This window comes from Mesoplodon bidens (genome assembly GCF_964165515.1).
Source record: "Mesoplodon bidens genome assembly, chromosome: 2".
NCBI lineage: Eukaryota > Metazoa > Chordata > Mammalia > Artiodactyla > Ziphiidae > Mesoplodon > Mesoplodon bidens.
The window spans coordinates 14,893,621-14,919,344 of record NC_138177.1 but is presented as its reverse complement, the minus strand read 5'-3'; the positions used below and the strand labels follow the sequence as shown (position 1 = coordinate 14,919,344).

The window sequence follows — 25,724 nt, the reverse complement described above, 5'->3', positions numbered from 1 at the left end:
CCTGTCTCTTTTAGAAAAAATGACATAATTTGGGACTAGAGGATAAAAATTAAAAGAGAAATATGCCCTGGGGGCTGGAGAAAGTGAAAACAGAAACCACGCAAACCAAAGATTGGCCTGAGATCTAGGGGAGGATAAAGGAACTCCGATTATGTGACCGAGCAGAACTGAAGTCACAGCTTCTCAGGGTTGTAAAACATTTCAAAGTCATCTAGGGTGACTGTCTAGCCAATATTAATATATCCTATGCAACATTCCTTCCAAGTGTTTGTCCGACCTGTGTTTGATCCTTTAGTGGTGGGGGAACTACACCTCTCTGGCAAATCCTACCATGTTTAGAGACCTCTTTGAAACGCAATTTCAGAGGTGATACTAATCCAAGATACCTCCCTCTGGCTTCTTGAACATTCTCCTTCCACTCCCTTGGGGGCTGTCCTCACTCTAATTCACCTTCCTCATGACATAACTTCCAATAACATCTTCAGTAACAATACCCCCAGCCAGGTCTTCTCTCCTCCAGGCTGTGTACTGAGGGACCTCCCAGCTGCACCTCACATGCCCTAGTTTCCAGCACTGTTAGGACAGGCTCTCTCCTTTAGATAGGATCTACTCTGTTTTTTCATAGACACAAACCAAAAGAACTGAACGGAGACGTGCCGGTCCCCAGAGACTAGACAGACCCTGGACATGGAAAGAGAAAAGCAGGGAAAATGTCTATAGAATGGCATCTTCCCTGCTTAATGGACCAATGATCACGTCTGTGTGAATATCATCCTCATTGGTTGCAGTAAGAGTTCCTGTGACATGGAACTCACTGCGCCCCAGTGCTATGTGCTCTTCTTCTAGTCACTGGTGAGGAGGCTTAAGGCCACTCCAGCCACTGGAAGCTGAGTGGAGCAGAACTGATCTAGGCCCTCTGAGTCCTCTCCCTGCCTCTTTATCCCTGAAAAACAGAACTTGGAAACCTCTCGTAGTCTCCGAAAGCCATGAGATGTGCAAGTTAATTGACTTTTTCAAATAGGAGTTTATTTGTGTATTTTAGGGGAAAATGATAAGCCAGAATGCCGCAACTTGAATTTGGGCTCTGCCATCTACTAGCTTTGTGACCCTGAGTAAATTATATGGCCTCTGGGCCTCAGTTTTCCAATTTATAAGTAAGGATAACCTATTACATAGGGCTCTCCCGAGGAGTAAATACATGTTAAGTATTTAAAGTAGTGCCCAGCACAGAGTAAATTCTCAAAAAAAAAGTTGTTATTTTTATCAAGATTTCTATCATAACTGTTTTGTAATACTTTTATCAGTCACAATGTAAATGTTATAGAATGTCTAATCGAATGTTATCGAAGTCATGCAATTTATTTTACAACTTTGTTTCCGTAACAGTATTATAACATAAGTATAACAATGGAGAGTCCTAAAACTAAGGATTGAATGACAAAAGTAAACTGTAGGGGGGCTAACACCGAAAAGCATCATTTTTCAGTTCTGTAAGGAGCATGTTGTTCAGAATTATGGCATGCATTTCAGGATTTTGATCAAAAACTACACATTTCAAATTTGTTTACAATAGAGTTAATAATGTGTCATAACCATATTGTTGCTATGTTTTGCTGTGAATGCTCAATTCAGTAAGCGTCTATTAAGGTTACTATTTAAAGCACTGGGTGGAGGGGATTCTAGTAGAATCCATTCAAAAATACCTTAATAGTGTCTGCATTAAGGTACTGACATATAACAGGTAGGGTTAACACCTTGGGGGAAAGGATAAAAGAAAGTTATGGGAACGGAGAATATGGGATAGATAGCTTTGATTTAGGAGACTGGGAAATTAGTTCAGGTTAAATGGCACTTGAAATGGACTATAAAGAATTGGTAAAGATTTTTGCAGCTATTATACCTTGTGTCGCTGTTTGAGGGGCTGTTCCATACTGACATGATGAAAGCTGAGGTTTATAAAGATGTCTCTGTCAGTATAGTGTAGAATAGACTAAAGTGTGGAAATAGAGACTGGTAGACATTCCAAGGGGGCCATGAGAAAGTAAATCAGATAAATAGAAGGAAAGATTAAAAGAAACGAATAGAGTAGATCAAGGAAAGGAAATCCACAGGTTAAGAAGAGGGAGAAATTGAAGATGACAGTAAACATCCCAGACAGTGGTGATGCCACTAAATATAATGCAAAAGACAAAGAACATATGGGAGAAATAAAACCATGAGTTTCAGTTTGATTATCTGATGGAAACACATCCATGACAATTATAACCAGCCAACAGCAGAAAATGCAAATCTGGAGCTTAAGAAGGATGCGGGTTTTATAGTCCCCTGCATATAGAAGGAGCCGAAACTATAGATGATAATGTATTAGTGAAGGCAGAGAAAATACAAAATAAAAGTTTACATCTCAGTAAATGCTCACATTTTGGGAGGAAGAGGAAAGGAGGAATAAAGGGAACAGAGACGTGGTCAGAGTTAGAAGAAGAACCTAGAAAAAGCAGTATCCAAAAAATCAAGGGGAGAGAGAATTCTAGAAGGAGAATGTTGTCAGTAGGGTCACATGCTGTAGGGAAAGTAGGAAAAATGTAAACTGCAAGGAACGTGGGGTCACTGATGACTCTCTGGACAGCACTCTGTTTAACATGGTTAGAGCAGAAGTTGGAAGGTAAAAAATTAAACAGTTGCAGGAGAAGATGGGATAGTACATTTTAAATGTGTAGTTTTTTGTCCTTTGCCAAAATGTTCCTTCTACTCAATTTCCATTAAAAAAATACATTAACTTTGTTCACATGTGAAATCCTTTCTTTTCTGAAGGAAAAATTATTTTAGCATTCTTCTGGGAAATTTTTCATTTCTTTATCCCTTAATTTATTTTGTCAGAACTCTCTGACTCTTCATCTGCCAAGCAGGGAATAAAGTCACTTACATGACAAAAGGATAAAAAAATAATTTTTGCTTGCCACTTGCTTTATTATGAGATATACCGTTTTCAGGGGTGTTTGGATCAGGAACAATGGACTTGTTTTTATTAGAATACAAAGAAAACCCCAGCAATTACAGATCCAATATCCTTCTTACCTCCTTTGTTTTTAATAGGTGAATAAGGTTTTTTTTTTCTAAAATTTTCCTAGGATTAAACCTCTGTGTGTAACTGATAGATATGAAGTCATAGAAATAAACAGTGAGAAGGTCAATCCTTTTGAATGGTCAACAGGTTTGTTGACCATTGTAGGAAAGGAATAAAAGTTAAGTTGCAGCTAAGATTCTTCCTGCTCTGTTTCTTCTAGTAATCAAGTTACAATTTGGATGGTATATATGACTCCAGTGAATTCTAATGGATTTGTGAGAAATTTAACTCAAGTCTAAATGTAGTTCATGTGAGTGAAGTGTCAGGAATCAGAGGAAGCCAGCGACCATTTAAAAATTTTGAAGAAGAACACCTAAAATTAGAAGTAGTAGTCAGCCTTTCTGAAGCACTGAGTCACTGAAACATGTTTTTTTTCCCTTAAATCTCAGTCACAGAAATCAAAAAGATACTCGTAAAGATGTATGTTTCATTAAAAAGCTCGAGAATTATGATTTGCTCTCTTTGAAGTAGTTTTTCAATTAGATATTATTAGAATTACACATTTCATACAGAATATTTATTGCTTTACTCCTTTAGTTTTGGTGCCCATGACAAAGTCTGAGAGCTGATGTGAGAGAGGTATTCTCCCAGGAGCGGCTGCATCTCCATTGCAAAATCTTCAGGAAACTGTCATGGGTGGCTTTGGAGTTGTTTCTGGGTATATAAGGGTCATAAGCTGATGGACTGGGCACCCTTTTTATACTCTTCTTGAAGATTACCTTTTTAATCTAATAACTTTGTACATTTCCACCCTTTGTGAATTAAGTACAAATTAAACATTCCTTCAGAGAAATTCTTTTTGGAGATCCATTCCTGGAGGAACAATGTCCTATTTCCTTTACCTGTCATAAATTGACCTCTACACTACAAGCTTAGAAGTGCCCATCTCCCATTAAGCAAGTAATTAGTGGTGCATTAAGATTTTTGTCTGAATCCGAAGTAGAATGTATGTTTGCGGCTGGGTTGAAAATACACATTGTTTTGTATGCAGGTACATGAGTCTTTTCATTGTGAATAGGACCCAGAGTGATTAAACAAGCACTCTTAATATGTTAATTTATAATTTTAATTACAAGAATCTTGTATATATAGTCATTAGTGAATACTAATATAAATATTTTTCTATCTTTTTATTCATAATGCATAAACCAATCATCCAGTTACTTCTCTGAGGTTGCCTGTTTTTGTTTCATAATACAATCTTTGTTCTTAGTTATGAATGCATTTTGTTCGTTCCTGTCTTGAATAATCCCTCATTAAGCTAGTCACTTTCTGCTCCATGCTAAAAAGGAAAAATTATCATGCAAATGTGGCATGCCGTATTAAAAAGCACATTACCAAACACTTTTGTTACTGTCCTTCAATTAGTTTCCCTTCTTTGAATTTAATTCCATTTGTTGTTAAACTACCGACTTGATGTATGGACTCATGAATCTCAGGCTGCTGCCAGGAAAGTGGGGGGAAAAAAAATCAAAGCCTCTTCGAAGAGCTGCAGCGGCGAGCTGAAATGAATTTGCTTCACCTTTGACAGGAACACTTGAACAGCAGTGAAATCCTGTGTGGATTCAACTTGGCTAATTATCCAATTATTTATTTCAAGAATAAAGGCACTGTTTTACCATTATAGCAGTGTAAGTCAATCTGAGAAATTTGGTAAAGACAGATGACTTAAGTCACTTCTAAGATAAACAGTATCTGTGCACACTTGTCTCACCCAGTCTTTTCGGGCAGCAGTTCTCACGTCTTAGCATCAGGGAAATCCTGAGTACGTGGAAGGGTTGGTTTTGTTTGTTTTGCTCTTTCGACAACAGAAATTATTTTGCCCTTCTAACCACCGTGTCAAATTTCCGTGGCTCTCAGGCAGTGTTGAAGTTGTATTTCTCTTGATTAAAAGCTTTTGGTTCAAAGCAATACTTTTTAATTGCCTAATGATATAAGTCAGTTCTTAGGAAAGAACCGCACATTTAGGAGTTCATTTGCAATATAACTGAAAAATTCATTGCATGGCAGTAAAACAATTTACTGTTAATTACAAGGAGAAGAATTTGCTGTAGCATGCTCACAGATTGCCATGAATCATGCAGCACTCCTAGAGATTTATAACAGATGTGTAAGTGGGATGAATTAGCAGGGTTTAATAACAGAGACACAAATCATGCAGACTTCAAGGAGCTTTAATTGATATACTAGAATGTGACGGGCATGAATCACTCAGCCATTCAACAGCACAGTAACATATGGTCAGCTCAATATGCTGCATCTGAAATCGGTTGGTGAGTCGTTGGTTGTCCCATATGGTGGAAGCAATATATTTTTCATGATTCAAAAAAATACATCCTTGTTTTTAAAGAAATATGATGGCAAAGCGTGTTTGTTATTGAACTTGAATGCCAAACTGGGGTTTTTTATAATGATTTTGACATGGCAGCTTCCCCAAATATAGAGCGGCTACTACTTGTAATACCAGATCGTTGGAGACATTATGAGAACCAGATTGGTGCTTGTTGGCAGGCTTGATCCACAGCAAAGTCTACAGAAGAGCTCAGCTGACGAGAGCTGCAATTGTTAGGGAAATCCTTCAGACTCCCGATAAAGCAAACCAAATGAAAAGGATGATGTCGGTTTCAGAGAAGTTCAGGAATGCCCAGATTTGCAAAGAGAATAGAATGAATTGAATGAGAGACCCTTACTTACAAGGTAGGAAAGTGGCTGCGATAGCACCATGACCCCAATTGTAACAATTGGACACAACGTTGAAAAAATCAACCTCTTAATTGAAGGTTCAGTCCTTCAGAAGCATTCTAAAAGAAATCATGGCGGACCAGTGCATCAGTGGTAGCACCAATCCCATGTTATTCCTGAAGGATTATTTCAGTGTAGGAAAACAGGTAATCCTGGTGCAGACCAACAGCTGGTAGCATGCAACATCTTTGTATGGAAACTGGGATCTGGCAGCTTTCGACAAAGCTTTTGTAGCATTAGTAAACCTGACAGACTTGAAAAAGGAATATTGCAGCCTTAGAACTGTGGCTGCCAGAATTTAATGTCAACAATTAAAATTTATTTTGATCCTTACCTACTGTTTATTACTGTTTGTATACACAACAGACCTTACTAATACAGAGATGCACTATTAGATGGAATTACCATCTGTTCAGAGTGAAATGCTGGCATCTGTCTTAGATGCTAAAACTAAAATGATATTATTTCTAACAAAACAAAATTAACTGCTTTTTACTCACCCACTTTAATGTTGAATGTGTGATGCACCCAAGGTAAAGGCTTGTTGATACACTATGTAATGACCTCTGTTGCCAGGTCTGTATTTAGATATGTGACTTTCACGGGGCCTCTGTTGACCTTTTGGCATGGCAGAAATCACACTTTTTAAAGCACCATTTTAGTTTTCCAATGTATTAACTATAGTAAGGCGTTAAAACAACACAATTAAAATGTGTAAGAATTGAACTAGAAAGACTGTTGTATGCAAAATATTTTGATAGATGTGCCCTAAATAAATGCAAGGGGAAAAAAATAGACAAAAATTCATCTGAACAGAGTTGCCACACACCCACAGCTTTAGGAAAAAATAAACTGTTATCTTCTCTGTTGGACTATTTCTAATTTTCTCCTACACTGACATATAGGAAAGATTTATATTCAGCATCACCTCCTTTATTTTAAGCCTAAGTATCCTATGAAAAAAGATCTCTAACTTGTAGAAGTTAGAGAATGTGGAGTATCAAGGGCAATTGTAGTTTCCATACTGATGCTGGATCCATGATGCTACTTGCTGAGAAGCCCGACTTCAGTTCTGTATATCACAAAATAATAAATTTTGTCACACCAACGTTTAATGCATGTACACAGTGCATTAACTGTAACTGTAGTACATTTATTTGTGCTAGAGGAGACTTGAAAATGATTAAAAAATCAATACTTTTCTGTCAGAGAAGCAAGTGTTACTATGCATTTAAGTAGTTAATTGCATAAGCCCCATAAAAGCTTCAAGTTTGGGTGGCAAGGATGCCATAATTACAGTCCCAGCAACTGCCTTTTATTGACGGGGGACTTTAGGGAACAGTACGTGTTGTCATCGCTGCAGCCGTATGTACAGTTCAGAAATCATGGACCCTCACACTCTTTATGTGTTGGACGTGAGGGGCGTGCAAATTATTGATGATCACCTGCAGGACAGCTGGTTAAGGTAGTGTTTATTCTTCAAGGAGGTGATTCCCCTTAAATTCTCTAAAAGCACTGCTTTCTGGCCTTGTTTATATCATAGAACACAAGGAAAAATCATAATATGTATTTACCGTGCTGAGGTAAGGAACAAGATGGCTCAGAGCTGTGGGAGATAAGCTGGCTGGCTTCCTGGAGGGCTGAGGGGATCTATGTATCCAGCACCCCTTCTTGGTTTACTATGGAGAGGAGCTGCTTGAAAATGTTCAAGCAGAAATTTGAAACTGGAAGAGACCCTAGGCATAATCGGGTCTGTCGTGCTCTTCAATAAATGAGGTATTACCCAGCAATTCTATGCCTGGGTACATATCTGGAAAAAATGAAAACACTAATTTGAAAAGATCCGTTCACCCCAATGTTCATAGCATCATTATTACAGCTGCCAAGTTATGGAAGCAACCTAAGTGTCCATCAGCAGATGAATGGGTAAAGAAGACGTGGTATATATATATACACAATGGAATATTACTCAGCCATAAAAAAGAATGAAATCTGGCCATTTGCAACAACATGGATAGACTTGGAAGGTATTTCCTAAGTGAAATAAGACAGACAGTATGATATCACTTGTATGTGGAACCTAAAAAACGCAACAAACTAGTGAATGTAACAACAACAACAAAAGAAAAGAAGCAGCTTCACAGCTATAGAGAACAAACTAGTGGTTACCAGCGGGGAGAGGGAAGGGGGGAGGGGCAGTATAGGGGTAAGGGATTAAGAGGTACAAACTATTATGTATAAAATAAGCTACAAGGATATATTTTACAACACAGGGAATATAGCCAATATCTTATAGTGACCGTAACTGGAGCATAACCTCTAAAAATGGTGAATCACTCTATTGTACACCTGTAATTTATATAATATTGTATACCAACTATACTTCAATAAAAATTTTTTTTTCCAAAAAAATAAATGAATGAGTGAGATACTGAAGAACAGAGAGGCCAAATAATGGATTAGCCAATGTTCTATAAGTAGGGTCCTAAAGAAGCAGTCTAGAACCTAAGTTTTCTCCTTTCCAGATCAGTTCCACTATATATCCTCTCTCTTGAAGGGGACTAGTAAACAAAGAAGAAAATGGGAAAATTGATGTTTTCTTTCCTCAGTCAGAGAATAGATAGTCAACAAGAAAGCACTGAGAAGTCTCTGAGAGTCTGAGGGGAGAATCCTCTCTTCTGGACCCTGAATGGAGAGCGCTTGCCAACTGGGAAATCATGGCTACATGACCAACCCAGATTTTATGTTTGAGTCCTAGTCCCAGGGCCCTTTCACAGGTGTTCGGGCCTAGCAGCATTTGGCAAATCACATTTCCTGTGACAGTTTGCATCTCTGAGAGAAAGTCAGGATCATTTTCCACTGACAAGATGCCTGAGGATGTCTCATATTAGTCTTTCCCCCCCTCACACCCCTGAAATGAGGAAACGCTGTTTGCTCCTAGATTGCTGTCTTCCTAATAGTTGATGATGCTTTATGATATTGACACAGCCATGCAGTCTTCATAGAGAACAACTTCCTTGAAAACAGATTTGATTTTAAAGACCTGTCAGCAAGCACTTCTGCTCATTTAGTCTTCAGTTCTTATCCTAAGATGGTCAGACTCCACACTACGTAAATTTTGCAAGTGTAAATTTATGCATTATGATATGCTATTAATCAGATTATAAAGTAATAAATGCTGCATAAAGGAGAATGTATATTACAGAGTGTTTTATAAAAGAATGCTTATAAATAGAAGAGAGAGACTAGAAATTGGATCACAGAGCTAATGCAAAAAAATACAAGAGCACCATAATTTTATTCCAAGTGGAGACAGACTTTGTGTGTTGTTAGTCTTTGAAATGATGGATATTGAAGATCCATTTTATACTTTATGCTTATAAGAGGATTTTCTAAGTAAATACAGATTCTAAATGTGGATGAATTGAATCATTTTATAATATGTAATTTAAAAGATGCTTTATTGGCTAATAATAATAGTGCCTTGTATTTAAATAGAAATTTGCTTTGTAAAACCGAATGCAATTATATTGTTTTTAAAAGCAGTTATTTTCAAAGTGTTCCACTGAAAATTTATCCTCATGTTGGATGGGAAAACTGAGGCATATAGGTTTGAAGTGGTTTTTGTAAAATCATACAGAATTGGATACAAAGTGAAAATGATATCTCTAGAAGTCTGCAGAGACTTTCGCATTATTCCATATTGTCTCTTAATTTACTGTTTTGTGATGAACAAATTTATACCTTTAATTCCTTCACTTTGATGATCTGAGCCATAATCTTTAATTCACCTGTCTCTTAGTCTGTGTTTGTGTGTATGTGTTTAATAGTTCAGGAGTATCTGTTTTTCTTATCATTATTCTACCTGTGAATGTATATGAGACCAGTCTCATTTAATTGTTTGAAAGTTTCCCTCTGGTCTTAGGGGAACTCTGAAGATAATGTCTGAGCAGGTACTCACCCTTTCAAGTGGGCTGGGTTGACTCGCAAGTGAAACTGTAACAGAGCAGCTGAGAGGTTTTTTTTTTTTTTAAGCAAGTGAATAAAATACACACATACAAACACACACACATATATATACTCTAGTTCCACTCATTCTCTGTGGTTGACTTCCTAAGAATGGTGTAATTGCTCAGCAGAGCAATTCCCCTGTGAATCTAGAAGTGCTCCACTACTTGTTAGAGTTTAAATAGTCAACATTAATTTTAGTGGATTCTGAATGCATGTGTCCTTATTGATTATAATCATTTTGTCATATTTTAAAAATTGCATGCTCTCACTTTTAGTAGACATTAAATCAAACAAAACAAACCTACTGAGTTGCTGGAATTCCTTTTATTTTGTTTTGTTTGACTCTGAAATTATATTCCTGACTAAGAAGTGATTTTCGACGATGTATCAATGGGGAAAGGATTCTGAATACAATAGTGGTACAAATCTTCATTATCCCCATCCAGATGGGTGATTGGAGTAAAGTAAAAGAATATCAGATGTCAAACAAATGCGACCTTGAGAAAGCTGCTTTTAAATAAGAATACATTTGTTTTCTACGTCTGTGACTTTATTTCTGTTTTGTAAACAAGTTCATTTGTGTCATTTTTTAAGATTCCACATACAAGCGATATCATATGATATTTGGATATCAATGGAATAGATGGTATTCTTCAAACTAAAAAGTTCAAGTCTTTGTGTGCCAGATCACTAGGGAATCTTAAGTGGAATACAGGAAAGTAACAGAAAAGCTCAAAATTCCTATTGTCTGCTCCTAAGTAGAAAATTTTAAACAAATGAAAAAGATATAATCGGTCCTCCATTACTTGCTTCTCTGACCCCAAGACTCAGAAATCTTTGACAGTCCTCCTTCCCCAGTAAAGCTAATAGCCAATGATGGCTTCCTGAAATTTTACAAAGATGGAACTCCAAACTCTGGAGATGAGCTTAGTGGGAGAAGAAATTTCTGCATGGCTTAGCTTTTTATTTTGTTTTGGATTATTTTGAAGAGGGATCATAGCTTGTAGAATGAAATCTTTGAGAACCCAGCATTTAGCTAATTTTTGGTAAAGAATACTGAAGGAAGTCATGCATAAAATTTACAGATCCATATATATAAGAATAAAAATATCACATGGCTCACACTGGCGGAAGATGAACAGAATGGTTAACTATCTTTCTAAGTTGATGAACTTTTTACTCACTGCCCTCTCTTCTTTACTAAAAGTGAAAATAGAATCACAATGAATTGTTTCTCTTTGGAAAGCTGGCCAAGGTTTCTAGAAAGTAACAAATGGTCATTGTTCGAAGCTGATTTAAGGTGAATTGCCTTTCTTGGTTTAAGAATATTAGTTTTTGTATTCACATTGTATTTATCTTACATTTACTGAAACAGGCAGAAACTTTGTGTCTGCACAAGGCTGTGTTAACACAGGTGTAAGTTGATCCACAGCCTTAGTCTGGGTCCTTGATAAATAGACTTGGCGATTATGACATGTGTTCCTTTCTTCACTTTCACCCCTCAAACCCAGCTGACACACTTCGAGTGGATATGAATCTCATCCTACAAACCCAACTTGTTAAGAAAATGAAAATCGAAACAGGTCTTCATTTTCAACAACTCCGTTGTTAATCTGATCTGTTACCAGTAGGTTTTAGGGGAAGTCTCAGAGCTGTCACTCCGGGGGTTTCCCAGGAGGCTCCAAAGAAATGCTAGTGTCCCTGGACCTCAAGGCGCACCATGGCCCCACTGTGTATGTGAGCCCTGGGCCCTTACTGCCCAAGGCTCAGGCCACTGCTGGGAGTGCTGTGGTCACTCCAGGGCCCCCGAGGCTGCCTGAGTCTGTTGTACCTGGACAGGAGTTTGCAAACCGCTGAGATCACAGGCTTGTTCTTTCCTGTGGATGCTTTGTTTGGCTTTCAGAGTGGTGGTTTTTTTGTTTTAATTTAGATCAGTAGCTAAGCTTTAAAAATCAGAAAATTACACATAAAATGACTTTTTTTTAACAAAATAAAAGATTTGACAACATTGGGTTGTCATTCCTGAATCATCCTTGGGCTGGCACGAATTAGTGACTGTTCACCCCGCCCCACTCACCGGTTTTTCTCAAACCCCACTTTCTCTAGTCTCCCTAACTAGCCCATTTCAACCATTTCCTTTTCCTGCTTGGCCTCTGTGAATTGCAGCCCTGACTCGATACCATGTTAAGACAAGGGACTCTCCCCTTTGTGATCAGTAGCCACTAGCTTGATAGTCACCGGCTGCAGGATTCACAAGGGACCTTGTAGCTCCAGGGTAGGGCAGGGGTATTCTCTAGAAAATGGAGAAGCCATGAGCCATTAGAGACCAACAGGCACAGAAGCTAGAGCAATGAAGCATCTGCTTGGTAAAGGGAATCTGGGTGGTGCTCCAACAGACTATAATATATAGTATCTGTCAGGTCGCAAGAAAGAATAGAGAAATTATTTGTAAGAAAAACTTTGTTTAATGATAAAAGCATATTCATTAGCCATTTAAATTTTGTTTAGTCACATTTACTATTAACTCTGTGTTTTCAATTCCTAGACCATAGAAATACTGGAGGCCATAATTGATTTGATTTTGAGTGTAATGTACACAGGTGCATGTGAACATATGTGTGCATATCTGTGTCTAGAGATAGGAGCCAAATTCTTGAACGTAACAAGGGTTTTCTAATATTTAGCACCAGCCCAACTGAGGCCACCTCTGGTTGAAGGAGTCAACAGTACAACCATCCGTCTTAGGTGGCAGGCACCTGAAGAACAGAATGGACCCTCTCCTACATATCAGCTGGAAAGGAGACAGGCAGCTCTACCAACTCCGAGGGCCACAATGGTGAAAGGAACTCGTTTCATAGGAAATGGATATTATAAATTTCCCAGCTCCACTCACCCAGTCAATACAGACTTTACCGGTAAGTGTGCTTGATATCACTTTCTTTACGAGACACTAAGCCCTGGGGTGTTTTTAATGCTTTTGATATGTCTTTACAATGAATTTTTACTACACCTGTTTATAGAGATACTAATGTAGCCCTTTTATAACTTTAGCTTGATTGTGTCGACATATTTATCTTTTCAGTATTCTGAAAAAAAAAAGTGGGGTAAGTGGAGGAAAGAAAAGAAAAAACAATATATAATAGATGTGAAAAGGCAGTGGGGTGTGTGTGTGTGTGTGTGTGTGTGTGTGTATATGTGTGTGTGTTTTCTTTTGCCCACACTGCGTGGCGCGTGGGATCTTAGTTCCCGACTAGGGATCAAACTCGTGCCCCCTGCAGTGGAAGCACAGAGTCTGAACCACTAGACCACAAGGGAAGCCCCTGAAAAGGCAGTCTTATTGGATCAAAGTATGTGCTGGAAATGACTCTTGGATGATATTTACCAGAATGTGTTCCTCAGAGTATTCCTCACTTCCTTTGTGGAAAAGAGTTCTGTGGGCAAATGAGTTTGAGAAATGCCCCCATGCTATTGGAGATTCTCAGTACACATCAGCTTATTCCAGTCTCTGAAAAGAATTATAAGAAAGCTATTTAACTTTGCTTAACTATTCCTAACACTTATTTGATGTAGCTTTTTTCTTTTTAAAGTGTAAAAACTGTTAATACCCCATGTTCTATGGAGAGCATTATGGGAAAAAGTAATTTCAGGGAAAGCGTACCTTCTATGGGTCAGGAGTAGAGTAAGGCAAGTGAGGCACAAAATTTAAAGGCACCAGAAACTCAGTAATCCATGTAAATAATATTTTAATACAATATTTTAAAAATAAAAATCAATGCAAAAAATCCCCACTAAAATATAAAAATTTTAAATAAAGACAGGATCCAATCTTCACTGTGTGAGCCAACCTCACATGTCTTACTCAATTTCTGGTCTGACTGGTATTACCATATTCTGGAAGTCCAGTTATCTCTATGAATTACATTTTTTTTAAAAATGTTGAGCCTTCTTTTAATTAATTAATTAATTAATTAATTTTTGGCTGTGTTGGGTCTTTGTTTCTGTTCAAGGGCTTTCTCTAGTTGTGGCAAGCAGGGGCCACTCTTCATCGCGGTGCGCGGGCCTCTCACTGTCATGGCATCTCTTGTTGCGGAGCACAGGCTCCAGACGCGCAGGCTCAGTAGTTGTGGCTCACGGGCCTAGTTGCTCCACGGCATGTGGAATCTTCCCAGACCAGGGCTTGAACCCGTGTCCCCTGCATTAGCAGGCAGTTTCTCAACCACTGTGCCACCAGGGAAGCCCTGAATTACAGTTTTTAAAAGCACTATTTCACTACAGACATAGAAAACTCTAATTATTCACGATACACACCTTATTTCCCATTAAAAATTTTTTTAAGTATATAATATGTGTTACTCTGTAAACTCATAATGATATTAAGTTAATCCATGAGAAAGTCATTTTGGAGCAAATAGCTAGTCTTTCCAATGCTGTGTATGTTGAGGACAATGAAATGGAATTTGAGCTATAAAATGTAGCTCACATATTTTATTTTTACTTAAAATGGTAAATAGTTTGCTTTTAAGTGAGGCTGGCTGCTGATGTATGTTTGTAATGAATCATGATTATGTTCTAGCTGTGATATATTAAGATTAATGCACGCTTAACCACTGGACTACTATATCCAACTCCTCAATGATTATTAGAAATTCAAACATTGAGCTCCCCTAAAACGCTCAACCTCTGCTTAATATTCATAAAAGTCAAAGAAAGGAAAGAAAAGAAAACATAGGTATCTGGGAAAGAACCTATGGATAAAAAGTCAAAGACTTTTTCTCAAATGGAACTAGAACTGACTTCCTGGTCCAACATTTGGCTTGTGATGTGTTTCTTCGAGGAAACAGCCTTCGTTTCCATTCATCTGGGTCTCGCTGCGGCAGGCATGTCAGCTCGGATTTGCTGGCTAGCCAGCAGACAGGTTTTTGATGGGATCACCTACTGTTGTTGCCGTGAAAGATAGAGTGGCCCGTCGGCTGTTAATAAATTTAGTCGTCTGCGCTGTCTCCCTAGCCGGCCTCAGACTCCGAGGTGCAAGGGCTAGGGGCAGATGCAGGGTCTGGGAAGTTTTCCAAATTCCTCTTTAAGAAAGTTAGGCGGTGAACACTGGCCTCACGAAGCAGGATCCTTCTGTCTATAACAAAGCCTCCAGCTGCACAGAAAATGTGTTTGGAGTCCACAGCGCTTGAAGGACAAGACAGGGAGATCACAGTTTTGGCTTGAATGACTCCCTAGAGCTTTGGCAATTCCTGGAGAATAAGCAGTTCTTCTGCATTCAGGCATGCTCTGGGGCCTGGCTACCTCCTTTTTATGAGAAGCTTGGCTTACTTTCAAGTCTCTCTTAACTGTTAAAGTAACCAGGTCTCCATCAAGTTATTGGTTTGACCCTTTGGCTCACATGGCAGATTCGGCTGGATACTTTTATTGAGCCAGGTTATGGTTTAACAAAATTTCCCCAATTAATGAACCAGGACAAGTTTACAAAACCAACTCAATCAATAGCTTTCCTTCAACTTGGATCTTCTTAGGTAGAAAGGTAACTGTATTATGAACATCATGCATTTGTTTTACTTGTATATTCTTCCATCCAATCCCTCTACAGCATTGGAAGGTAGATATTTTTCCCCTCATGGAACATGAGGAAGTGAGGTTCCAATAACTGGCTCCCACATGGTGCCACAGCTACTGAATTTTAGACGTAAAATGTGAATTTGGAAGCTTCTGGTTCAAAAGCTGGTGCTTTGCCACAAAGTGGGAGGGATAATTCCGTGGCCAGTTGTTTGGAAGTTGTGGAATAATAAGTATCTAAAAGTAATAAGTGAGGATGGAAGATGAAATAATGATCACCCAAATAAACCTTACTCAACACTGCTAAACTTTTTGGATTTGTCTTTCGGTTTTTGGCTTTTCAGGTAGCAAACAGAAATAGTATTGGCATTATTTATTACTTGCATCTCCAAAGACATCTGGGGATAAGATTTTTTTTCCGTAGCAATTAATTCTAGAGTGTGCCTAAAGCTAGATTTTTAACATCAAACAAAATTATTTTAAGTGGGCTGAAGTGCTGTGTGTCAAACACTGCTTTCAACTCACGTCCCTATAAATTTCATGCAGGTTTTATATTCTAAGGCAAATTTAATGAGCAAATCCTGATCATCTCTAAGATGATGAGTTATATTGAAAAAGTGAATAATTATAAAAAGAACTAAGATATCTTTTATTTTGATTCATTTCAGAATCTCAAACTCTAAGTAAAAATGATTCCTGAAATATGAATGGAGATATCAAATGACTCAAAAGCAAATATACAGTGATGTGTATTATTATACATATTTTATGTAAGGAAAAAATGTGAGAGTTCACTCAACAATGACAGGATTTGTAAATACATTCATTCCATGGTCATAGCAATATGTTGAAAGTCTAGGTATAAACTATCTCATTATTACAGTTCAAGAAAGGAATCTCTCATATAACTCCCCCCCTTACATATTTGCTTTAAATATTTTACCTCATATGATAGAATGAAAACAATTCAAACACATGAATATATGTCTATGTTGCTTACTGTATAAATCAGTAAGCTTAGTATTATAAATGAACTCTGTCAAAATCTACTTTGGGGCTGAAAAATGAACCAGATGAATCTTTTGTAGGATCCACATTTGATCCCTTTTCCTTTCTGATACAGGTGTTCTTTCAAAAATCTAATTTCCAGGAAGGGTGTATTATCAGTCATTTACATCATAGTATAAATAACTCCCCCATTTCTTTATGATTAAGAGTGAGGGCTTTGGGAACAGACTAACAGGAGTTTCAGATCTATGCCCCATTATTTATTAGCTAAATGTAATTAGACAAACCACTTAATCACTTGTGTGCCTCTGTTTCCTTTTCTTTCAAACTGGCATAATACTACTACTTACAATATTGATATCTAGCAGGTAGGTAAGGATTAAAGGAGATAGCTCACCTAATGAACTTTGTGCAGTATCTGCCACACAGATTACTTTATAGTCTTTAAACATTAGCTATCAGCTATCACTCATTGAACAAATATTTATTAAGTGCCTACTATGAGACAGGAGATTTTCTAAAAGTCTTCTGTAATTCATAAGATCAACATTCTATTAATTCATCTGCTGCTGCACATACAAGATATGTTTGCCTAAATGTTGTAACTGGGGTATGAGTAATATGCAATTTCTATATTAAAATGTGATATTTAATGTTGTTATTGAAAACAGTTAAATTAATCTACCTAGTGTTGAGACAGTAGATAAACTACTTTCCTCTGGGTCTAATAAGGCTCATCTATTAAACTGAGGCTTGTACTGAATGGCCAATTCCTTTACTTCTAAAATTCCAAATCAGTTAGCATAGGTTATTTAAGTAGCCTCAAAAATTCAAAATAGAAGTTATCACCAAGGCATCTGTGAGTTTAAAAACACTTAGGTTTTTAATTGTTTTATGAATCTTTCATATAATATAGTCACAATTTAAGATTTACAGAAATGTAAGCTTTCTCTCTACTAATCTGAAGAATTTATGGGGATAAGTTAACTTCTAGGGATAACTTAAGTGATATGGGGAAAATTACTCAATATAAAATGGATATTCAGTTCTTGAGTTATACCAGAGGGTGTAAAGAAGACACAAGTTCAGCATAATTTCATGATCTTGGAACTAGAAAATCGTGTAAACAATCATAATGAAATAGTCCCCTGATTACACGGGGTTAACAGTACTTTATCCTTCCAAAACAGGAATAGCAAATAGAGCATCCCTCCCGCCTACAACAGGAAAGGGCTATCACCGTGTTTCTGGAGAGAAAAAAAATTTTTTTTCCTTATTATTTTCAGGAATGCAGAGTAAATCCACTTACACAAAGAATTTCGCTAGTAATCAAAGGGAACCTGGTAAAAACAGCAAACTAAAATACTGCTCAGGTTGGCATTCCAAAGGTGACCCTCTCCTTGTCACTTGTTTTTCCTATTAGCGGAAAACAGGTCCATGATCATTTGGGGGAAGGTTTGACTATTGTAGTATCCAGATGCCAATCACACCAGCCTTTTAAACTGCCTTTACTGGTGACCCTGCCCAGAAATCAGGAACTGCCTTTGCGGAGATCTTTGTAGCAACCCACTGGGGAGATGAGCACACATGTGCACCTGGACGTAATTCCCTTTTATTTGTCTTCATGAAAAATGTGATTACTGATGTTGAATATCTTGCAGATGAGAACTCTGTACACTTTCTTCATAATAATGCCGTTCAAGGACACCAAATGATTGTCTTACATTTTTGTCTCTTAGTATTTGCCTTCCCCAAAATGGCTGAACTAAAATGCCTCATGATCCAGAAATACAATTAATTACCGACCCATGAAAAGAGAAATGCAACCCCCCCAAATCAATATCTTTTAAAAGCGTATATTTTACATTTTACTGTATGATATTCATGCTTTATTATTTTTGCATTATTTTTAGTGAACTGAGGCACTAAAACACTGCATTAAAGGAAAGCTGATTCTAAGCAGTTACAGTACAGATATAAGTAGGGCAAACTCCTTCAGATACACTAATTAGTAAAAGCATATTAATTCTGACCTTCAACACCCTTGGTGTCCCACTATTTGTTTTCCTCTGACTGGGAGCAAGTAGTTTTGCCAGAAAGTACTTAAAAAAAAAAAAAAAAAAGAAACACTAAATAAAATGCCAAGTCTTTTCAAAGCATATTTAAACCACAAAGTTATTTAAGCTTTGATGTTAGATTTTGGCCACAGTTATTGAAAAGCAGCTCTATGAATCAACTATATGGCCTAGCAGTTTAACAAACAGGCAATAATGGTATAGAAAAACAAAGGCAGGAGTAAGAACACAGAACTTGAGAGCAAAGTGAAGAAGTGTGTCTTGGGCAGCGCCGAGGATCCATGGGTATTTCTGATGCAACTGAATCAGAAGAGATGTGACTGTCTGGTTGAGCTCATCTTTATGGACTGAGAGTGACAAGGATCCAAATGCATATCTTCTTAGAATAACAGAAGTCAGACTAACCTATGATAACTAGAGATATTCAGAAGTGAATATTAAGATTGTCTAGTTTTTATTACCTTTAGTAGGGAGGTCCAAGTTAGTTCTTAGGAAATGCTTTCAGATGACACTGAAGGGTGGCAGAGGACCGTGCTTTTTCCCCATTCATCAGCTTCATCAGAAAGGCCAATTTACAAGGGCTGCATTTGTTTTAACCTTTCATCTTTAAGGTGACTAATTTTGAAGCACATTTTTGTAATGTTGCCTGTGTTTGGAAAGTTAATGGTCGAGTTGGTTTGGAAGTAAATTGTTTCACTTTGGAATTTTATCTCAGATTGCACAAAATAATCATTTCAACACAGGGCTTTTTCTCTCACCAAAATTTTTAGACCTTTTGGGGGGTTTGATATTGCTCAGGTGGTCAAAATGAATGCAATTGCAAATTTGCCTTTGCATGAAGAACGCTTTCCTTTTTGTAAACTTCTCACAAAGTCAATCTAGAGCAGGGGTTACAAAATTCTCCTTTAAAGGTCCAAACAGTATTTCTGACTTTGTGGGCCAAGAGATCTCTGTCAGAACTACTCAGCTCTGTCATGGTAGCATGAAAGCATCCATAGACAATAAGTAAACAAATAAGGGTAGCCAGGTTCCAATGAAACTTTATTTGCAAAAATGGGCAACAGACTGGTAGTTTGCCTATCCCTGGTCTAAAAAAAAAAATTAACATAATTTTATCATTAATGGTACATTTTTCTTACTTCCGCCCTAATGCCAGGAAGCCTAAAGATAAGTAGAAAGGAGCTCAGATAAAATAAATGAGAGAAACCAACACAACAAAGTAGGTGGTAATGCTTGATAAGTGAAAGTATCTTGAAATAGCATCTTTTCTGCTCAACAGAGCCTTAGGTGGCCAGAAAGTCAACCCAACATTGACCATGCCAATACAACAGAGTAATCTTTTCCTTGAAACAAACTGTTTTTAGCTGCTAACACTCTTTTAACCAGCTTAAAGCATCTGCTTTCCCCATCTTTTTTATTACCAAATAAAGATGTATTGTTGCCTGATATACAACTGTACTTGTGTTCTCACACACTCGTGCCATACTGTCAAACACAGGCTTTCCACCCTGTCCCTGGGTTTCCTAGTAGTCTCAAATTTACCTACGGTACTTAAATTGCCCAGTGTCTTTTTCTTACAATACATTGGCCATTTTGGAATCTTATTTAAGGCTTCGTTGTGAAAGAAAAATGTTTCTGTCTCTTAATGACATTCTGCATCAACAAAAGACTAATTTTCGTTCTCCTTTCATCCAATTTAAATGAGTAGAAAGAGGAACTTCGAGCAGAAAAAGAATCATAATGGTCAGCAGTGATAGTGAAACTAGCACCTATGAAGCTGATTGCTTTTTGATTTAATAAAGTGAAAAATTTTGTATATATTTTCTTGGAAAAAAATAATTAAAATATTTAAAGATCTATAGTTACAATTATTTTATATCAGTTAGGTTAAATATAACACCCATAAAAAAGTATTATGATTAACTTCATAAGTCAGAAAGAGAAAGACAAATACGATATGATAACACTTACGTGCGGAATCTGAAGTATAACACAAATGAATTTATCTACAAAACAGAAACAGACTCACAGACATAGACAATAGACTTGTGGTTGCCAAGAGAGAGGGGAGTTGGGGAGGGAAGAATTGGGAGTCTGGGATCAGCAGATACAAACTATTATATATAGGATGGATAACCAACAAGATCGTACTGTACAGCACAGGGAACTATATTCAATATCCTGTGATAAACCATAATGGAAAAGAATATAAAAAAGAATGTGTGTATATGTATAACTGAATCACTTTGTTATACAACAGAAATTAACACAACATTGTAAATCAACTATACATCAATTTAAGAAATTTGAAAAAAATACACAGACGTAATTTTAGGTTAAAATGTTTGGGGAAAAAAAAAAGGATTAACTTCATTTCCAGTCAGATAGAAAGGATTCCAATAATATCATTGACAAAATTCTGGATCTTTCAAAGCCGAATTCTAGTGGCCTGAAGAAATGTTTTATGAGATCATTCACTAAGAGTTCCTTTGGAGTGGGGAAATTTCAAGAAATATTATGAAGACCTTATTTAAGGTGTGTACATTGTAGGAAGCTCACAAACATCGCCCTCAGGCTGGTTTGGAGTTTCAAGAAAGGAAACTCAGTTACGTACATTCTCTTGACTGAAGCACAGTCTCAGTTTAAAGGTTCTTTGACCTTAACTGCAACCTCTAAAGAGGTGCAGGAGGAGGCCGAAGGGGGAAGAAACGCCTGCTTAATCATTCGGGTCATTTAAGTCATCTCTGGCGGTGGTGGCCATGTCATCCCCACAGATAAAATGGGCCCTAGGAGAATTTCATAAAGGAAAGATAAGGACTTATGGGAAGTTCATGAGAATGAATAGTTTAATGGTCCTTCCATCCAACGAGGCAGAAAATGGAAAAAACTGTAGATGCCTCTTTCTTGGCTTCTGCATCTCTTCACATCCACCCCTTCCCCTGATGCGTTCCTTCTTCTGTGTTTACCACTGTGTTTACCAAAGTGAATATAACTGGGTGCCTGAGACAGAAACCTGGGAAATGTCCTTGAATACCACTTCTCACTCCCTTCCTCACATTCCATCAATTGGTCCTCTGCTGGCCATTACACTTCTGATACATGTCTTGGAAATATCCACTAGTCCTATAGCTACTTCCTTGTCCAGGTCTATGTGGTGGGTCTCTAAATCAAAAGTTTCACTCTTTTACAGGCTATTTTTTAAACTAATAATATTTCTTATCATGTTGCTAAAAACCTTTGAAAAGTTTCTCATAAAGATGCCCTGCATGAAGTCTCTTCTGCTTCCCTGCTTACTGTTCAGCCTCACCTCTTCCTGGGTTACTCTCCAGCTCTACAGCTATCTTTTGGTCCCAGCTGCTTGACTGTGCCACACTCTCTTGAATGTCCAGGTCTTTGAAGATATTGATGCCTTTCCCTGAAATACCTCCCCTTACTTGCAATTGCTTCTTTTTCCTGTTACCTGGCTAATTCCTACTCATCAATGAAGTGTCAACTGAGCTATTCCTTTAAATAGCCTCCCAACAACCTCTCCCAACTCTGTGCCAAATCTAGATTAGGGGCCTCTCTGACTTACTACCACAGAAACCAAGAATCTCTGTTTTAACCTTTATCACATGCCATTACAATTGCTTGTTTACTTATCTATATCCCCAAAAGGCTGAGGTTATGACTGTTTTCTTCAGTTATAACATTTGTGCCTTGCACATCATAGGATCCGTACCAGATGTTCAATAAATGTTGAATAAAGAATTCACTAAAGGAGTTAGTTAAATAGAAAATGAAAAATCCATAAGAAAGATTGCTTAGCTATGAGAATTACTTAATGATGAGATTTGCAATGTGTTAGAATACATGACAAAATGTTGAGAGCTACTTTTTTGGAAGTATTGACAGTTTAGAGTGATAACTCAATTTGTTTAGTCTCTATTGGCCTCAGATGTATAAGAAAGTATGTTTTAAGCTATATAGTATTAGAGACAAAAATATTCTTATTAATGACCCTTAGTTGCTGGTGAAGTTACTTCTCTGTCAATTATTATAGCTAGAGTCGTTTTCTGTCCCACTGCAGCTGTCACATGGTATTGCTGGAAACAAGATGTTGCACGTGTCTTAGACACAGGATCTCCTTAGGCTTATTAAATTTTGAGGTTAATGAATATTTTGACACTTTTACCTATACATATCATTAGGGCTTATTGCGATAGGTTTAGGATGACAGTCATAATAAACATATATAGTACAATAAAAAACATTTTTAATCTTGAAAGTGCTTTATAAACAGCAGTGATCAATGCTATGGATGGATTAACAGCATCAAATTGATTGAATTCTATTTCAAGGGCAATGGAGGTATTGACGTCGACATTCTAGTTCAGAAGGAAGGCAGCAATGGCAGTGGTAGAGTGCAGGTTTTGGAGTCAGACTCCCCAAGTTTAAAATCTGGCTCCTCTACATGCTGGTGTTTAACTTTGCATGAGTCACTTCCCCGCTCTCCAGCTCAGTTTCTTCATCTCTAAAATGGATTATTGTAAAGTTTCAATGCAGGAATTAGCACACAATATCATAATGGTCATTATTATATATGCATTTATGGCTGACATTTTAAAATTCGGGATTTTGAATTATGTGCTGTTCCATTCATTCATATATTTTATATGCCTAAACCACATAAATCTTGATGATATTCTTTTATAACCTCTCTCTACCTCATATCCCTCTGATCATTCACTTTATTTTATTCAGTCTATGAAGTTCTGACCTTTGTTTTGGTTTTTTTTTTTTTAGTTGCCTTTCTTCTCTGTCTAGAGGCTTAGATGTTCTACCTCTCATTTCTGCATTTCTAGTGGCTACCTTTACATTTTAACATGTGCTTATAAATCTAACTCTATTTTTTTATCTTTTCCTCATCATCAGTCCTCTTAAAAAAGAAGGCTCTCCCAATGGTTACAGGTTTTCTCACCTACCAATCACTCCTCAATCTACATTTTTTTCTGCCTACTTCTTTCCTATAAATGCTTCCTTCAAGATTATCAATAATTTTCAAAACAAGAGCCCTTTCTTAACCCTCAACCTATGTGTCCCTAAACAGTAGTGTTATTATATCTTTTAAACGTACAAAGAAACTAAATATTTCTCAACAGGCTTCCCCTTCTATTTTCTGCAAATTTTTTTCAAACCTTTTGGCTCTGCTTTCTACTTCTGCCTTTAAAGGGAGGGACTCAGTCATTTATTGGGTATATTGTGAATCTTTCTCAATTTCACCCCATTTGCCAGATGCTATGATTGGTGTTTTAGAAAGGGTAATGAGTAAAGCAGACACAGTCCCTAACCTTAGGGAGCTTGAGAGCTTGCAATGAAATCAGGCATCAAACATGTAATTAAATAATTACAGGTGATTTCTGACTCCAGCTGTGAAGTATTTCAAAAAATCCTCCTGCTGAGAAAAAATTAAAAGTTGGATTAAAATTTCTTAAAAATATGGTAGTTTAAAGACATTACTGTGTAACTAGGAGTGCCAGGACTGGTGGGATCAAGATCACAGAAATAAGAAAAACCATTTGGGTGAACTTTTTATTTATCTTTGCATTTTCCTTCTGTTTTATTTCCTAATTCCTATATTGCAGTCTTAGGGGCAGAGGGGAAACATGGCTTGAAAGGCAAAAAAATTAGAGTTCAGGGCCTACCAAGGAGGAGGGGCTCTGGTAAATATGCCAGGCATTCAGCTGAAACTCTAGCAGTGAGAGAAAATGAGAAATAGAGCAGTCATCCCAAAGCAGGAAGTAAATCCTCAACCCATCTCAACTGCTGGTGGAGTAAAAGTTGTCTGTCTGCAAGAATAATTTAAATATTTGCTGCAAAAAGATAACATCAACAAGAGTCTACATTTTTTTTAATACACGATGTTTGCTATTCAATCCAAAATTACCAGAAATACCAAAAAAATAGGATCTAATAAATACAAAAATATGGATCTTCAAGTAAGCTAGACATATTGGAAATATATATATATATAATATCCAGACACACACTTTAAAATAGCTGTGATTAAAATTGTGAATAAAATAAATGAAAAGATGCAGAATTTAAACAGAGAATTGGAATGTATTAGAACAAGAGTTCTAGAATTAAAATAATAGCTAAATTAGGATCTAAGTAGATAGAATTTCAATTCCATCCCTGTAGGAGTAAATGGTGGTAGACTAATCTTAAGCTATGAATGTTTGAATGCATATATTAGAAAAAAAAAAGGAAGAGTTAGAAGTCAAGTATCTAAGCTTCTAACTCAAGGAGAAACCAGAAAAAAAAAAGCAAATAAAACCCTCCAAATTTGAAAGAAGGAAGTAATACAAATAAAAGCAAAACTTAATGAAATAGAAAATGAAAAAATTAATGAAGAAAGTAAATAAGGCCAAAATATCTCTGTAATTTACCACATTAACCTAATAAAGATGAACTCTTCTAAATTATCCCTATGGATTCAATAAATATATTTGATAAAATTCTCAGCAAACTAAGGATGAAATATCCTGGTAAATATATTTTTATAAAAGACTACTGATAGCAAAATGTTGAATGTTTACTCCCAGATGTCAGGAATAGGACGAAGAAGTCCACTATCACCACTTTTAGTCAACATTGTATTGGAAGTACTAGCAGAGCAATGTAGCAAAAATTAAATATATTAAGAATGTCAAAGAAGAAGTAAACTGTCTTTATTTGCAGATGTGATGATTATATATATAGAAGAATCAAAAAAATCAAAATATATAGAAGAATCAAAAATCAATATCAAAAATCAAGATAATCAAAATACTCAAAAGAATCAAAATAATAAAAATAATATATAAGCTATCCAATTTAATAAATGAATTTAGCAAAGTTGTTGGGTAATGATCAATATGCCTAAATCAAATGTTTCTATTGAATAGCAAAAAGCAAGTGGAAAAGGAAAAAAAAATTAAGTAGCACTTATAATATCACCAAAATGCATAGAAGATTTAGAAACAAATCTAGTAAAAAAAATAAAATACAAGACCTCTACACTGAAAACTACAAAGTATTACTGTGAGAAATTAGAGAAGACCTAAATAAATGAAGAGATATTCATGTTCATGGATTTGAAGACTTAATGTCATTAAATAACAAGTCTTTCTAATTTTATCTGTATAATCCATGTAGTTCCAGTCATAATCTCAGGACTT

The 25,724-nt window shown here is 36.7% G+C and overlaps 1 protein-coding gene across 2 annotated transcripts in view; it reads left to right on the top strand.

The window, feature by feature from the left end:
- Positions 1–25,724, top strand: part of USH2A (usherin) — a gene marked incomplete at both ends in the record, with an annotated part of 794,746 nt that overhangs the window by 220,268 nt on the left and 548,754 nt on the right. For both annotated transcript variants that reach the window (XM_081220997.1, XM_081220996.1), the window contains one exon: positions 12,562–12,792. In XM_081220997.1, coding sequence (XP_081077123.1) covers positions 12,562–12,792 — 231 coding nt within the window. The remainder of the gene's footprint in view (positions 1–12,561; positions 12,793–25,724) is intronic.